At 34.8% G+C, this 16,341-nt stretch overlaps 1 protein-coding gene across 1 annotated transcript in view; it reads right to left on the reverse strand.

The window, feature by feature from the left end:
- LRPPRC (leucine rich pentatricopeptide repeat containing) overlaps nucleotides 1-16,341 on the reverse strand; it is a 110,970-nt gene that overhangs the window by 33,984 nt on the left and 60,645 nt on the right. Inside the window, exons 24-25 of the mRNA XM_068564404.1 lie at nucleotides 9,624-9,748; nucleotides 9,020-9,126 (exon numbers count right to left, since the gene is read on the reverse strand). Of these exons, the coding sequence (XP_068420505.1) occupies nucleotides 9,020-9,126; nucleotides 9,624-9,748 (232 nt within the window). The remainder of the gene's footprint in view (nucleotides 1-9,019; nucleotides 9,127-9,623; nucleotides 9,749-16,341) is intronic.

A 16,341-nucleotide genomic window follows, 5' to 3' on the forward strand; every position in this document is an offset into this window, starting at 1 on the left:
ATAATTCCAAGGATCTGTCACTCTACTTCCAGTATTTTCATCATCTGTAATAGGGCTTCCCTATTAAATACTACATTTCAATCCCAGCATTATGATAAGAAAACAACATACTCATTACCCTGGCTGCTCCAGTCCAGAGGACGTATGTTTACTGCTTTTTCCACTCAGTTTTGTGGATGACACCAGGCAACCCTCAAATCTGATCTCTTATTTATAAGTCCTCATTACTTTTTATTTCTTAAAAATAGTATTGTAGGGGTTTCCCTGGTGGCGCAGTGGTTAAGAATCCGCCTGCCAATGCAGGGGACACGGGTTCGAGCCCTGGTCCAGGAAGATCCCACATGCCGCAGAGCAACTAAGCCCGTGCACCACAACTACTGAGGCTGCACTCTAGAGCCCGCAAGCCACAACTACTGAGCCCGCGTGCTGTAACTACTGAAGCCCACGCACCTAGCACACTTCTTGTGTGCTCCGCAAAACAAGAAGCCACCGCAATGAGAAGCCCGTGTGCCGCAATGAAGAGTAGCCCCCGCTCGCCGCAACTGGAGAAAGCTCGCACACAGCAGTGAAGACCCAATGCAGCCAAAAATAAATAAAATAAATAAGTTTAAAAAAAATAGTATTGTACAATGTTAAATTAAAAACTGACACAAGAACTAACATCTCAGAGCTCTGGTAGAATGACAGAAAAATTGGTACAGAAGAAGTTGTATAAGTGTTCTCATTCTAACTGTGCAAGTACCCACATTTTCCGATACACGAAATAAATGTTGAATAAATTAACTGTTGATATATATTCTCAAACATCATTAATATTTACATTTGCACCCAACTTCTACTCAGGGATTTTCTCACATTATCTGTTTTGTTTCACATGCATTACATTGAAAATGAAGCTAACATCAAATGTATACAAAAAGCCCTTGAAAAAATACTAGATAATCCTCTTTAGAACATGGGAAAATGCAAGAGCTACATTCACTTATAACTTTCAATATTATGGCTCATCCAAATGCCAGTGATCTGACTAGCACAACTTTTATGGCAAACTCTTCCTTTTTGTGGCTGATTAATCTGCCTGTCACTGGCAGGACAACTGACTTATACGGCAGATATTCCTATGCTTCATTTTGAAATTGAGAACTGTTTTTACAAATAAATCTCAATCATCAAAAGAACATCTAGGTCAGATTAACTAAATCTCCTAGGCTTCTGTAATAGTCTACATTTCTGGCTTATCTCTTAACATCTTATTGAATTTTAAACATTGCAAGTTTAAAGTAAAAATGAAAAATGTAATAAAATATGGAGAATAGAATTCTAATTGGGATGCTAAATATAACTTATCCAAAACCAGTTACTGCTTAATTAAAACAATGAACTCAACTCTTAATCTTTCCTGTTTTTGTTACATACAATCTATTTAATAGACAGTGAGGATAAAGTAATTACTGTAATTAAAAAAAAACAAAAAGGGACTTCCCTGATGGCGCAGTGGTTAAGAATCCGCCTGCCAATGCAGGGGACATGGGTTTGATGCCTGACCCGGGAAGATGCCACATGCCACGGAGCAACTAAGCCCGTGTGTCACAACTACTGAGCCTGTGCTCTAGAGCCCACGAGCCACAACTACTGAGCCCATGTACCACAACTACTGAAACCCGTGTGCCCTAGAGCCCATGCGCCGCAACTCCTGAGCCCATGCGCCTAGAGCCTGTGCTCTGCAACAAGAGAAGCCACTGCAATGAGAAGCCTGCACACTGCAATGAAGAGTAGCCCCCACTAGCCACAGCTAGAGAAAGCCCGCACACAGCAACGAAGACCCAATGCAGGCAAAAATAAAAACAAACAAACAAACAAAAAAACACCAAAACCAAAATACAGCATGTTTGTTTCCACCTGGGTTACTGTGCTTCAAAACACTCTTTGTGCAGTTCCAATTCAGTACTAGGTTCACTTATATAAGAAAAAAAGTAATCCAAAATAAAAAAATAATTTTCATTAATTTCATTATATTACTCTGATGTAAATTTGCTGTTATCATAATAGGCTTCGATGTATACTAGTGAAAATAGGTATCAAGTAATTATTACCTTTAAAGTGAAAACAGATGAAGATTCTTCTACTTCAAACTCTATCTCAAAGGTGATCATTTTAAATTTAACTAAAATAGTGATTTTTACCTGCTCTGAGTTTTCTTACCATTACCGCTAGAAATGGAAAATGGAAAACAAACAAGTACTCTGGCTTCATGTCCTTTAGCTGGAGTAGTAGGAGGAAAATCAAGTGCACGAGGTGGATGGGACAAACAAAAACAGCAAGAACGCAACTATTTATCCCCATAGCCAAGAGAGCAAGGAGAAAAAAACTATTAAACCTTTCAATAATTGTCCTTTTCTGTAAAATCTCCAGAGACAGACTTAAGGACCATGGTCTAGTAGGAGGAAAATATGTCTGAGCAAGTCAAACTAACAGTCTAACTATCATTAACGAAATATGATCCAGGTGTTACAGAAGATACTAAGTAAACTAACTCATGGGAGGCGGGTATGAATTTGCATGAGAACTGACATCTCTTGAAATTCGAGGGCTGGAGGGGGAAACTAGCTCCCAAATCCCTTCTTTATATGTAAGATCCATTCAGGCTTATTAAGGAAGGCAAATTAGGATAAAACCCTGAATTTGATCTATTAAAGAACAAAGGGAAGAGGAACAAAGGTTGGGAGATTGCTGTAATCCAAACTTTTGGTCCTAAAGGCAAAGTCATAAAAAGAAGGGTTTTGCCCCCTGAGAAGACAGCAAATTTACTCTGGCTGAAGTGTGATGGAAGGGTAATAGCAGATAAGACGAGAGGGAAAAGTCAAGAAAGAGTAAGTTTGGAGAAACAATAAGTTGTTTTGGTGGTTCAGATATTAAGGGTCGAGATATCATGGAGGTTGTATTGAAATACATAAATATATCAAATAAACACGTCCTACACCTTAAACTTATGAAATGTTATATTGTATCTCAATCTTTAAAAAAGAGAGATCAATGGAGGTAGAAATGGTGTAAGGGAACCAACAGAAAATGTGAAATCAGGATGTGATTTCAAATTCCATGACTACTACTAACTAACTAAGCTCCACACTCACACCCTGAACTGAAGTTTCATTGCCCTAATTACTTCTCAGAGTTGTTACATGAAGCTCACATGAAGATGTACATGAAAATCATTTGAGAAGTATAAAAATGTTACCAATATTGGTTATACTGCTTCACTTGTAATCTAGGCTTGAACCTCAAGGGATGAGGTTAGAAAAAGAAATGCTAAATAAGTTTAAAGCAGACTCTTACTCATCTTTGTGTTTGTATCCTGAGAACTTAGTGCCTGGCACATGGCAGGCAATCAGTAAGTGATTACTGAACTGCTCAAAGGGTTAAGAATAAAATTAAATAATGTAATTCTTTATAGAAACCTTTAATATGGTTATTTAACATTTCATGTCATTATTTAACTTTTTGTACTTGTTTTTATCATCTCTCCCTGGACTTAATCTCCAGTCTTAATACACAAAATGAATGATCTAAACTGTTAATTTATTTAAATGACCTGCAACACTTCTTTCCTGGGAGGTGGATGAAGTACCTTAGAAGACACTTGGCTGAAAGAATGAAGTCATTTTTTTAAAAAAACAAAGAAATACAACCCTATTTTATCATAATTTCTAGCAAAAGAGCATGGAACTAGAACTCAGGAGGCCTGGGTTTTAGTCCAAATCTTTGCTACTATGAACCATAAAAGAGGTACCATCTATAAAAACATAACAAAATTTCTCAGGCCTTTGCACAGACAGTGCCCTCTAAGTGAAATGCTTTTGCTCCCACTCTTTATGTGGCTGGCTCCCAGTTCATCCTTTAGTTCTTATCCCAAACATCACTTCCTCAGAAAGATCTAGTCTGAAACAGATGCTTTCTACAGCACTTTCTGTTACAGCAATTATTGCATTTTATGGATTCATCTTTTTAAGGTCTATCTTTAGAACAAGACAGTAAGATGTGAGCCATAATTATTTATTGAAGGGCGGGAGGGAGGGAGGGAAGGAGGGGAAATTGGTCAAACTGGGAAGCCACTCAAATATTATCAACCACCTTAGTTAAAGGACTTCATCCACGAAGTTTTAGGTGATGAAATCTGCCAATGCCAACTTATAAGGGTTCATGATGGGAGACGCTGTATCAGATCTAAGTTAGAGCTTAGTTTATCTCAAGTCAGAGCTTAGATGATCTTATGCCTCTGTTAATTCACCATACCTTCTGCTAATTAAGGTCACTATCCTTCAATTATTAGATATCATTTAGAGATGACTAAGTAAAGTATCTTAAAAATACCTACAACCACAATCCTAATTCAGATCCTATTAATCTCACTGTCCCAAAACCCCTTTCAACTATCACACATTCTTCTGCTAATATAAATTTCTTTCTAACACTGCTGAGAGTTCACTGTATTCTGCATCAACTCAAGCCTGCTTATTCTGATATTGAAGCGTCTCTGGGAACAATCTACCCTTACAAACAAAATACTTCCTATAAATCCTATACCCCAGGATGAAAGAACTATTTAGGAAATCAGAAAGAAATAAAACTGTCTTTGTTTGCAGATGACAAGATATTATATGCAGAAAATCCTAAAGACTCCACCAAAAAACTATTAGAACTAATCAACGGATTCAGTAAAGTTGCAGGACACAAAATCAACATACAGAAATCAATTTCATTTCTATCCACTAACAACAAAATATCTGAAAAAAATAAAACAATACCATTCACAAGATTATCAAAATGATTTTTAAAAAAACCTAGGAATAAATTTAACCAAGGTTGTGAAAGATCTGTACACTGAAAACTATAAGACTTTGATGAAAGAAATTGAAGACATAAATAAAAAGATATCCCATGTTCATGGATCAGAAGAATTAAAATTGTTAAAATGTCTATACTATCCAAAGCTATCTATAGAGTCAATGAAATCCCTATCAAAATTCTGAATGGCATTTTTCACAGAAATAGAAAAAACAATCCTAAAATTTGTATGGAACCACAAAAGATCACAAATAGCCAAAGCAGCCCTGAAAAAGAACAAAGCTGGAGGCATCACACTTCCTAAAACTATATTACAAAGCTATAGTAATCAAACAGAACAGTACTGGCATAAAAACAGAAGCAAAGACCAATGGAACAGAATCGAGACCAGAAATAAACCTTCACATGTACAGTCAACTAATATTTGACAAGGGAGCCAAGAATACTCAACAGGAAAAGGATAGTCTCTTTAATAAATGGTATTGGGAAAACTAGATAATCACATGCAGTAGAATAAAATTAAACCCCTATCTTTTACCACTTACAAAAATTAACTTGCAATGGATTAAAGACTTTAACATAAAGCCTGAAATCATAAAACTCCTAGAACAAAACACAAGGAAAAAGCTCCCTGATACTGGTCTTGGCAACAATTTTTTGGATAAGACACAAAAGCGTAAGTGAAAAAAGCAAAAATAAATAAGTGGGACTACATCAAACTATAAAGCTTCTGTACAGCAAAAGAAACAATCAACAAAATTAAAAGGCAACCTATGAAATGGGAGAAAATATTTGCAAGTCATACACACACACACACTATTCAGCCATGAGAAAGAAAGAAATTCTGCCATTTGCAACAATGAAGATGGACCATGAAAGCATTATGCTGAGGAAAATAAGTCAGACAGAGACATGAAAGACTGTATGAATATCCCTTACATGTGAAATCTAAAAAAGCTGAACTCCTAAAAACAGTGCATAGAATGGTGGTTGCCAGGGTCTTGGGGTGGGGAGAAACGGGGAGATGTTGGTCAAAGGGTACAAACTTCCAGTTCTAAGATGAACAGGTACTGGGGATCTAACGTACAACATGGCAATTACACTTAACAATACAGCGTGCACGTACACACACACACACACACACACACACACACACTCATATACCTGAAAGATGCTAAGAGTAGATCTTAAATGTTCTCACCACAAAAAAGAAATGGTAATTACATGAGGTAATGGAGGTGTTAACTAACACTACAGTGGTAATCATTTTGCAATATATAAGCACATCAAACCAACAGGTTGTACACCTTAAACTTACACAATGTTAAATGTCACTTGTATCTCAATTAAGCTGGAGAAAAAAAGGAACTACTTAGAGACTTCCCTTTTCTACTTCTTTGTTCTACCTCTAATACCTTTAATACATGCCCAACCCTATCAAACTCCCAAATGTGAACAGTACTTACCACATCCATCAAGCCACACCCTAAACCCCATTTTCTCAATAAAGTCTTACCTAATTTCCTACACTGGGAATAACTTTCTCTCTTGAACTCTCAGAACTATTTGTATTTTTCTTACAGCAGTCAAAACTTCTCAGTCTTATATAGACATTATCTTCATGTATTAATCTCACATTAACTCCTTGAGTGTGGATATAAGTCTTATTTACTTTTCTCTCTTTCTTTGTAGACAATAACACTCTTTCTGAGTATATATACAATAAGAATACATATGCTCATTACTGAAAACTCAGAAAATACAGAAAAGTATATAGCAAAATACCAGCTATAATTCCACCCTCCTGCAATAATCCATGGGTAGAAATGAAATATAACTATGTTAAAACATATTATACATATATATATGTATACCAACTCATTTTAAAAACACAGGTTGTATTATACACTGAATCTTGCCTCTTTCTTCATTTAATGAGACCATTTTTATGACTTGGTTTATCTTATCTCCCACAGTGTTTCAAATACAAAGAAGCTTTATTGTATATTTTGCTTTGGAAATTCAACCCTAGTGAATCTACCCATTGATAAGACACTATTGCATTTTGGGGAATAATAAAAATGTTGCTCAGTATTTATAATATTCTTTCATATGGTGATACAGTCCTAGTTTATTAATTTTCATTACTTTTAATATTTCCAATAATCCTTAGAAAACCACAAGCGAGAACTCCAGGTCTTGAATTTTAATAGTCAAAAAATCAAGTTCCCACTTTAATTCAACTCCAACTAACCATTAAAAAAAACAAAAAAAACCCTAAAAACGTGCTTCAGTATATTTCCATATATTGCACACCCTGCTGTCCTACCCTAGGGTACTGCAGAGGGATTCTGTAAAGCTATTCTTTATCCTTTAAGCAATGCTGTACACATTCACTATAAAAACTGTGTCATCAGTAGACAGCCATTCCTAAATGATTACACTCAATGATGTTGTACATTGGCAAAGCTTTAAAGTAATTAAGATGCAGCCTCCTCTCGCCTATTCACGTGACAAACATGCACCTTATGCTAAGCATCATATTGTGAATTATGTGGGATGAAGAAAACACAATCTCTACCTTTAAGGGGCAAAGAGAATTAATAATATTGATTACTACCATAATCCAGGAAACATGCAAGCTGCTTTACATACATTATGTGATTGAATCTTAAAGAAAGATACTATATTCCCTTTTAGAGATGAGGAAGCTTAGAAAGGTTTAGTAACTTATTCACTATCACACTAGCAAGTAGATGACAAAAGGAGAACCCATTCTTATGCCTTTTGCGCTTCCTATTATGTCTTGCTTATTACACAAAGAGAGGCACGTGATTTCCTGCTGCAGAACCTCTAATCACTATTACCTGAATACCTGAGCTTTATTTCTGCTCTGATCAGTGCCTTACTAATACTGATAACATGCATACAGAGTACAGAACTCAACAGGCAGACAGCTTCCCTCATTTTCAGATACATACACTGTGCACTTTTGATGAGAGAATTTATAACATTTTCTAGAAAATACAAATGAACTACTTGAGCTACAGAAGCACCTGTCCAAGACAGCATGCTCCACACTTCCCTCCGACAGGAGGACAGATTGAGTTAAAGACAGACAGAAAGGTAAGAAAGTTCTGAATTAATTTCACAGTCCTCCTTTTTCATACTAGACTTTTCTCTTCTTTGAAAAATGTCAAGAGAAACTAATAATTTTCTGGGATGTGTGCCTGTATTTTCAAATCCATTATAAGCAGTCATCAACATAAAAACAAGGAGGCCAAACACCACCTTTATGTCTCATCCACCATGGGCACCTCTGGGAAAAGACATGAAGTAACAGTAAAGTATATCTGAGAGAAAAATGATTACTGATGTATTTACAAGTTTATTTTACTCACATTAAAAGTAATATTTCTTAAGGCAATGGGTCCATCTTCTCTGAAATGATTTTTTTTTTAGGAGATACAGAATTGTTTAGTAGTGAAATTAATCACAATTTGGACAGACTTTATAGTTGCCCTTTGACTTATCAATTTCAGTAAGCAAAATTTCAATCAAGCCTAGAGAAAATATACTAATCAATTTCAGTAAGCAAAATTTCAATCAAGCCTAGATAAAATATACTAATCCTAAATAGCCCAGGTTTGTCACCTACCATTTCCCATAAGCTGCTTACCATAGTGGAAAAAAAGAAGAAGAAATTTTAAATTAAATGCCAAACACTTGCAGACAGCACTTGTTTGGCTGATTAACTTATAGACAAGCATTACAAATAAATCTGAGCATGGTCTGCAGCAAATTAAATTCCACTGCTTTTAAGAACAAAGAATTCCTTGGCAAAGAGGATTAGCAACTTTACACCCAGGAATGCCAGTTTAATTTAATTGTTCCACAATCCAAGATTTAATATGCAAATATCATTTTGATATATAACAGTGAATTTAACAAAGTGAAGAAACAAATTCAATATACAACCAGGCTGCCTTTTCTGAACTGTAATTATATACAATAAAGAAGCTGGCCGAGTCTCCCCCTCTCACCCCACATTATTGGGACTGAATTATATTAACATGAATCAGAACATGTGTAATTAAAGGTTAAAATTTTTAAACATATTCTAATTAAGAGTCTAAATAGCTGTACAATTAGAATACTGTAGTTAAAATCATACCTCAATGATCTTCTTGGCCTCTTTGTAATTTCCTGTTTGTAGGAAGGCAAAGAAGAGATCATACAGCATAGTCATTTCACCTTGTTCTTGGCTCACAAAGTCCATTGCTAGAGAGGAAAGAAGGAAATATATTAGAAGACAAAATATAGACTAACACTGTATCACTTGAAGAGTTCTGAACAAATACAAGAAAACTTTAAAAGAAATATTTAGAATAACTTAAAGGTTATAGCTTAATCAACCAATTTTCTGTCACATTCCTTATCTAACAGCATACATTTATGACATAAAGTACCTGTGACTAGCTTCAAAGAGAACTGGTGAGGATAAGGTTGAAAATCTCACAAAGGCGGATCATCAAGAAGCGGAGCAAAAAATAACAGAGGGGTGACTTTTCAAAATGAACAGTTACTAAAATCAAGTACATTTATAATGTTAAAAATCTACCTGATATTTTTCTTTTCAACTCAGAAGTGTAACAAAGTTTCTCTGGATGTGCTTGCCTTCCTGTTAAATTTTCTCTTCACAGCAACACATTAAGATTAAATAAGCAAGAGGGGAAAAAAGAAAACTAACAACACTAACGTATTAGAAGGTGACTAACCTTTCTGAATTAGATCAGTCTCGCCTTTCTCTATCAGTTTACATAGGACATCATGAATCCTTGGTAGTATTTTATACTTTTCATAGCAGTCAATCATGACTTCAAGAGCAGTAGGTAAGTCATCCCTTGGAAACATCAAAATATTAACAATGAATAAAATATATCTAATTAATTTGAGAGCTATACAATGACCAGTCAAAAGGTACACGAGCGAGTTTTATTTAAGGTAGAATACCACGAAGCCAAATTGGAAAAAAAAAAAATACAAGAAACAATTCTTATATAAAAATCAATGTTCAGAGCACAGACATCATTAGTGGTCCCGTTTTCCCTGCTTCATCTTTTATTATTTCGCTTGCTAAATGGCACTTTTTAAAAAGTCCAAAAGATGAAGGCATTCTCTAAGATTATATATAAATTGCTATAAGAATGCATTATTCTAAAAACAAGGACTACTGTCAAATATTTTTTCCAACCACTTTGTGTTTATGGTCCTCAATAATTCCAGATTTGGGAAACTTTATTAAATGTCCATCAACAGTCATCAAGAACTTTTCAAGCACTTTCACCTCTCTCATCATATGTTTCATACTGCTGCCTCTCCAGATAAGGAGGAAGCAACTTTTTTTTTTTTAAATTTACTTTTGGCTGCGTTGGGTCTTTGTCGCTGCGTGTGGGCTTTCTCTAGTTGTGGTGAGCAGGGGCTACTCTTCGTTGCAGTGCGTGGGCTTCTCATTGTGGTGGCTCCTCTTGTTGCGGAGCACGGGCTCTAGGCACTCGGGCTTCAGTAGTTGTGGCGCACGGGCTTAGTTGCTCCGCGGCATGTGGGACGTTCCCGGACCAGGGCTCAAACCCGTGTCCCCTATATTAGCAGGCAGATTCCTAACCACTGCGCCACAAGGAAGTCCCAGGAAGAAGTAACTTCAGGATTCATACATATAGAAACTTACTGTTGCTAAACCTAGGATATTCTTAGGGTTGGTGAATTCTAGAACTCTTTAAAAGTTTTTCATTAGAGCGTAAGCTTTTAAAAATTATTTCCAATTATAAAATCAAAGCTTCTCTTACGTGGTTAATTAATTAAAATAAAAAGATATTTTCATTAAGTCAGTTTATTAAATAAGTGTGGAAACACATTCTGTGGGTCCTCAAAACCTACTGTTTCCCTTGGAAAATGACAGTGTGAGAAATTATTAAGACCTTGAAAAAGCTGTAGAGATTATGTGATTCAATTCTACTTGCCACCTTCCTTTATTTTTAAATAGATGAGGAAATTAAGGCATCTAGAGATTGACTGATTAGCCTAAGGCCACCAGGTAAACAGAGAAAGGCACTGTCTTCAGGTCCCTGGACTCCCCCCCGTTTGAGTACATCTAATTATATATTATGCTCTATTAAAAGCAATGTTGTTTGTTTAACCTAATAAGGTGGTGTAATATGGAATAAGAAATTAAAGATTTTTGAAAAAAAAGTATGAAATGTATTAAAAAAAGAAGCATGGTTAGAGACATGGACCAAAGTACAAGTAGTGACAACGGTGACAATCTTTGTGGAGAAAACACATTTCTCTCACATGTGCAACAGTTTTCAAAAGGAAGAAAGCCTTTTAAAATTTTCCATTGAAGCCCTAACATTTTGGTTCATTATACAAATGTTATGTTGCCCTAGATTGAATTACTATTTTATCTAGATTAAGATTTTAAACTGTACTAAAAAGTAAAATACCATGAAGAAGCATTAATTTTACTACAATAATACTGACACAGTGAAAATGAGTCTATCCTGATGGAACTCTACCTTATCCCCTTACTAAGCCCTGTTTACAGTGCATCTTCCGGCACCCCACAGAGTCATTTGAATTTTTGTCATTTGGGGTGAAGACTAAATTACAGGTTAATTTCAAAACTGCAAGTAGATGTTGCAGGCTAGATTACTGTCATACAAGAGAAGTGCTACAGTAGCTACCACATATGATATAAAGCTTTATATAATCAGTATTTTCCCTTGCTTCAGATACAAGTTCAGTTATTACCTTTTTACAATTCCATTTAATGGAAAAATACCAAAATATTTTAAGAGAAAAACTAACACATACTGATTTTTAAAAAGCAGTATAATTTGTTTTTTCAGATCAATTCCCAAACTAGGATAATACTGTCTCAATTGTATTTTCCCTACATTAGGTCAAAGCTATCAATAAATGAATGAATAATTGTTCTGTCAATCAAATAGACATGTTAATAGTCTTTGGTCTCCAAATATATGCTTCTGAAGATTATACATGCTTAGAACAACAACAGAGAAGTATAGCAAAATGGAAATAATTCATATATATTTGTTAGTAATTTTAAGTAACAATGTCACTGACCCCAGGTTGCCAACAAAATGAATTAGAAATCTATAGTGAAACATTTCGTACAAAGCGTGCTTACTGATGATAGAAATGAACTAAGGTCTAGTCGTTTCTTTTCAGTCCTTATTATCTACATTCTGACTTGTGTTTGGTTGGATCACGTCACTTTAAAAAGAGATAAAAATGTCCACTCCTCATATGATTTGATGTCATCATTAATCTTTCCTATTAAAGCTTGAAAACTTTGGGTGAGGGAAATGAAAAATATGAGAAAGTATATAAAATTCACATTGCTGTGAAAATAGTTGTATACTCATAGGACTTTTGAATTTCAATCCCAATTGATAAGTACTACATGAAGCTTGGCTACAGCAGTGTGACACATTTCTAGAAGTGGTGATAAAAGAAGATTATCACAACAGTTGAACTCAAGGACCTTTGGGTTCCCTCCCAGTTCTAATACTCTAACGCGAGGTTCTATGAACTTGAGCTTGTTAGGTTCATCATCTCAAATGTTTCACACCAGCAGAAAAAATCATCACATGAAAATACCACTTTTATTAGGCAGGATGAAATCAGTAAGTGCAGTAAAATATCAAATGGAAAAAGGTGGAAACTGCCTTATACCCAAAATGTGGGGGAAGACTTTATCAATCAGTGTAATTCTAGTTTCTGTGACCTAAAATGATTCTGTGCATTTCCTTTGTACACCTTAAAACACTAGAACTGATTTAAAACTCTACTCTAAAATAACAATAATCCTTTGAAGAAATTTTGTTGAAAATATTAATTCTGGATTCAAAACTTACTCCGTGCTTATTTCAGTATACACACATAATTCCTAAAGCTTTATATACAAACGGGTCACAAATTTTTAAAAGTCCAATCCTGATAAAAATTTAGCCACTGCTTTCACAAACCTCAAATAATACTAAGTGAAAATCAACTCTATAACATACTATTATCTCTAAGAAAAATCCACTGTGATATTTTCAACGACTAGACACCCCCCCAAAGTATTTCAATGATATACATAAAGTGATTTTCATCAATAAAACTATATATGCTAATAAAAAGTAATCAATCATTTAAAAATATTTTTGATTGATGCAAATTAACTCAACATAGCCTTTATCAAAATTCTGGGAGCCTATGAAATAAAAACAGAACAGTGGAAAGGAAGATTCTATAATTCTAAATTTTACGAACACACATATATATAATAGACTGAGTCCAATAAGAACATGGCAAATCTGATGTTAACCTCTTGTGTTAGTCCTTATTATGAAATGAAAGTATGCTTTATGTCACTGACAGAAAAACAAACCCTGGACATAACATTTATATGAGGCTGATCATAAAAATATCTACTTAAAGGTACCAGAAAACAAAGTCCTCCTAACTCAAATTCCTTTATATATAACTGTAAAAATCACAAATGTGTTTCATACAATCTTGAACAAGAACAACCAGTGACAACTATCTACCTATTGGTAGCTTTAAACTTAGTCTCCTTACCTATAGTAAATAACTTCCAATTTAATCAAAATTTTAAATGACAAATATTAATTTTTAAATTGGAATAAAGTGCTTCAACATTACGCATAAAGTGTTAGTGAAGTGGTGATTTACCTAAAGAGCTTACTGACTGAAAAGCTCTCAAAATCTGAAATCACTGGAGAAAAGAGGGGCTTTAGGGGAGAAAAAAGTTCAAAACAAGGGAGGGGGAAACAAAAAACACCTTAACACTCGAAAAACTGACTATTCTATAAATCTTAAGCAGATGTTCAGTGTGGAAAGAAATCAATTCAGGAGAAACCATCGACTTCACAAAAATTATTCTGTGAAGAGAACCAGCCCTTGAAAGAGCTAAATGTTTTTTTTTCTGTTCATCATCTATAAATGCGGAATCTTCAAGGAGACTGGTGTTGCAATTACAACTAATCCTCCCCAAAAAATTAACTGTGTTGAAGGCTTTGTAATTTCCCTAGGTACAATTTAGCTGTCACTTACTTTCAAATTTACTCAAACATGCGTTCGGAACAGCACTAACTTCACATGTCAAGTGCTTTCCAGCCAATTGAGTCTAAACTGGAAGTCGGTGTTAAACAACTGAATGATTAGACAAGATAGCTCATTTCCCTGCTCTTTTGTTCAGAATAAAATGCCACATTTACATTATCAGGCTCAACAGGATTTTCTGACAGAGGGAGAAAAAACCCTACTGAACACTGTCCGTACTAAGCACGTGAAGCCTGTCATTTACCAATCATCCTTCAAAAAGCAATAGCCATGAATGTAACTTAATTACGACCCAATGATCCTTGACGAAAAATCATCTTATCACTGTCCTGTCCCCCTAGGGCAAATGAACCACTTTTGTCCTTTGGCACTGATGATGCTAAATTCTTAATTGCAATAATGGAGTAAAAGAGCCAAACCTCCTTAATTTCCTTTCAGCACATAAAGAGTTTTACTCTAGAAGGCGAGCATTCCCATAAATAATAAAAGTATCCAGTACAAATGAAGATGCCAAAATTGAAGGGGAGTGTATATGACAGAATAACCAGCATTATAAAAAGTGTATTTCCCACTTCTGCAACATATTGAAGTGTTACAGTGAGTTTTAAAACGTATTGGTATAGGTTCATCTTACAGAAATTGTGACCTTTATGAAGAACTCAAGATTAATTTAGCAAGAGTTCTGGGAGGATTATATGGACAAAGTCCATGATTCACTTAAATGAAATGCATGTGGGTATATACAGATTAAAGCACAAATCAGCACAGAAAAATCCTAAATGGAAAGCAGAAATTAAAGCTTCTTTGATCATTTGCACTAAATAATCCAGTTAAACAGCTTCAGATATTTTTCATATGAAATGAAACCAAAATGGATCAGCTATACAAGTGAATCTGAAACTGTATCATACAAATTTTTATGCTTTTAAAACTAATGGCCCAGATTTCATTAATTTTATTTCCTTTATCATAGCATAAAGACTAATCAAAAGCTCTTTTAACCTATTTTAAAGCATTTCTTTCTTCCTTAATATGGAGGATCCAGGTCATCTTTCTGGATCAGGCATGATTTCAATTAAAAAAAATTTTTTTTAAGTAGTTACAAAGGAAAATGTAAAACATTCATGTGGACTACATGTAGACATGTGTCTTATAGAACAGTCCCAATGTAAACGAAACACATGAAAATTTTGTTCAATTCAGCATACTTCTTTTCTTTTCAGTGCAAGTATTATTTTGATGATACAAATCAGATTAGTTTAACAACTTCAAAATTTTGCAAACCTGTTGTTATTTTGGATTTCCTTTGGCAAATGAATAAAAACAAAATGTATTATTTTTCATAACTGTAAAGCTTTTAGTACAATATCCAAGTAACAAACTGATACAGTATTAAATTTCTCCTGTGTTTTATCCAATGCTGGAAAAGTCAGTCCAAAATTAAGATCTATTGAATCTTAAAGATCATCTTTCTAAGGAACTCAACCTTGCAAATTTGTTCCAGAATTACAATTTGTAAGTGACAGCCTTCTTCAGAGTCTTTGCAATGACCTGCCAAAAAGATGCTTGCCTTTGAAAGGAGGAAGATTTTGTAAAGTGTTCTGAAATGTTTCTCATAATTCTACCCCAAGTTTGAATAAAAGCCTCATTCTCCAGATGAGCTCATACCTGCTGAGGCCAATTACCTGATATTATTGAAGATTAAACATATTTAATCAAATCAAATACATGTAGACTTTTGGGCAGGCTAGCGTAATTAATCCTAGTACTGCACTTGTCATGATTCTGAATTAATTAGCTATCTTCCATCAGTTGGGAAAACACAATTGAAAATAAGTTGCAAAGTCAATGTTTTCCTCCAACTTAGCCCCGACCAGGAGTGCTACTACTGTTTTCTACTAAACATGAAATTTCCTTTATCTCCTTTTAATTATTCTCCTGACTCTAAAAGAGTCAACAAAACCTTTTTATCATGACAGATGAAACTGAAGATCTTGTCATGGAAACTGCCTCTGCAAAGCAAAGATAGCAAAAACAAAAACAAATTCAGGCAAATAAAAATAGAAGGTAATTTCTCTTTGTATCTGAAAGTAGTAATAAAAATCATAAAAGACCCTAATTTAGATTTCTCTAGCCCAATTAACAGGGACAGTCAGATTTTACTGAGACACACAAATCTCTGACTGTACTGTAAAATCGGAAGCACAGAGTACGCTCCACATTAACATCTGAATCCCATGCTATTTCCATTTTCCCCTGGGGGAAGTTCTCCTTGGTTCATGAGCCCCATCTGCAGACCTCTTCTGGAAAACTTTTGTATCTCCTCTGTCTTCAAAGTATTTC

Source organism: Eschrichtius robustus, chromosome 15 (genome assembly GCF_028021215.1).
Source record: "Eschrichtius robustus isolate mEscRob2 chromosome 15, mEscRob2.pri, whole genome shotgun sequence".
Lineage (NCBI taxonomy): Eukaryota > Metazoa > Chordata > Mammalia > Artiodactyla > Eschrichtiidae > Eschrichtius > Eschrichtius robustus.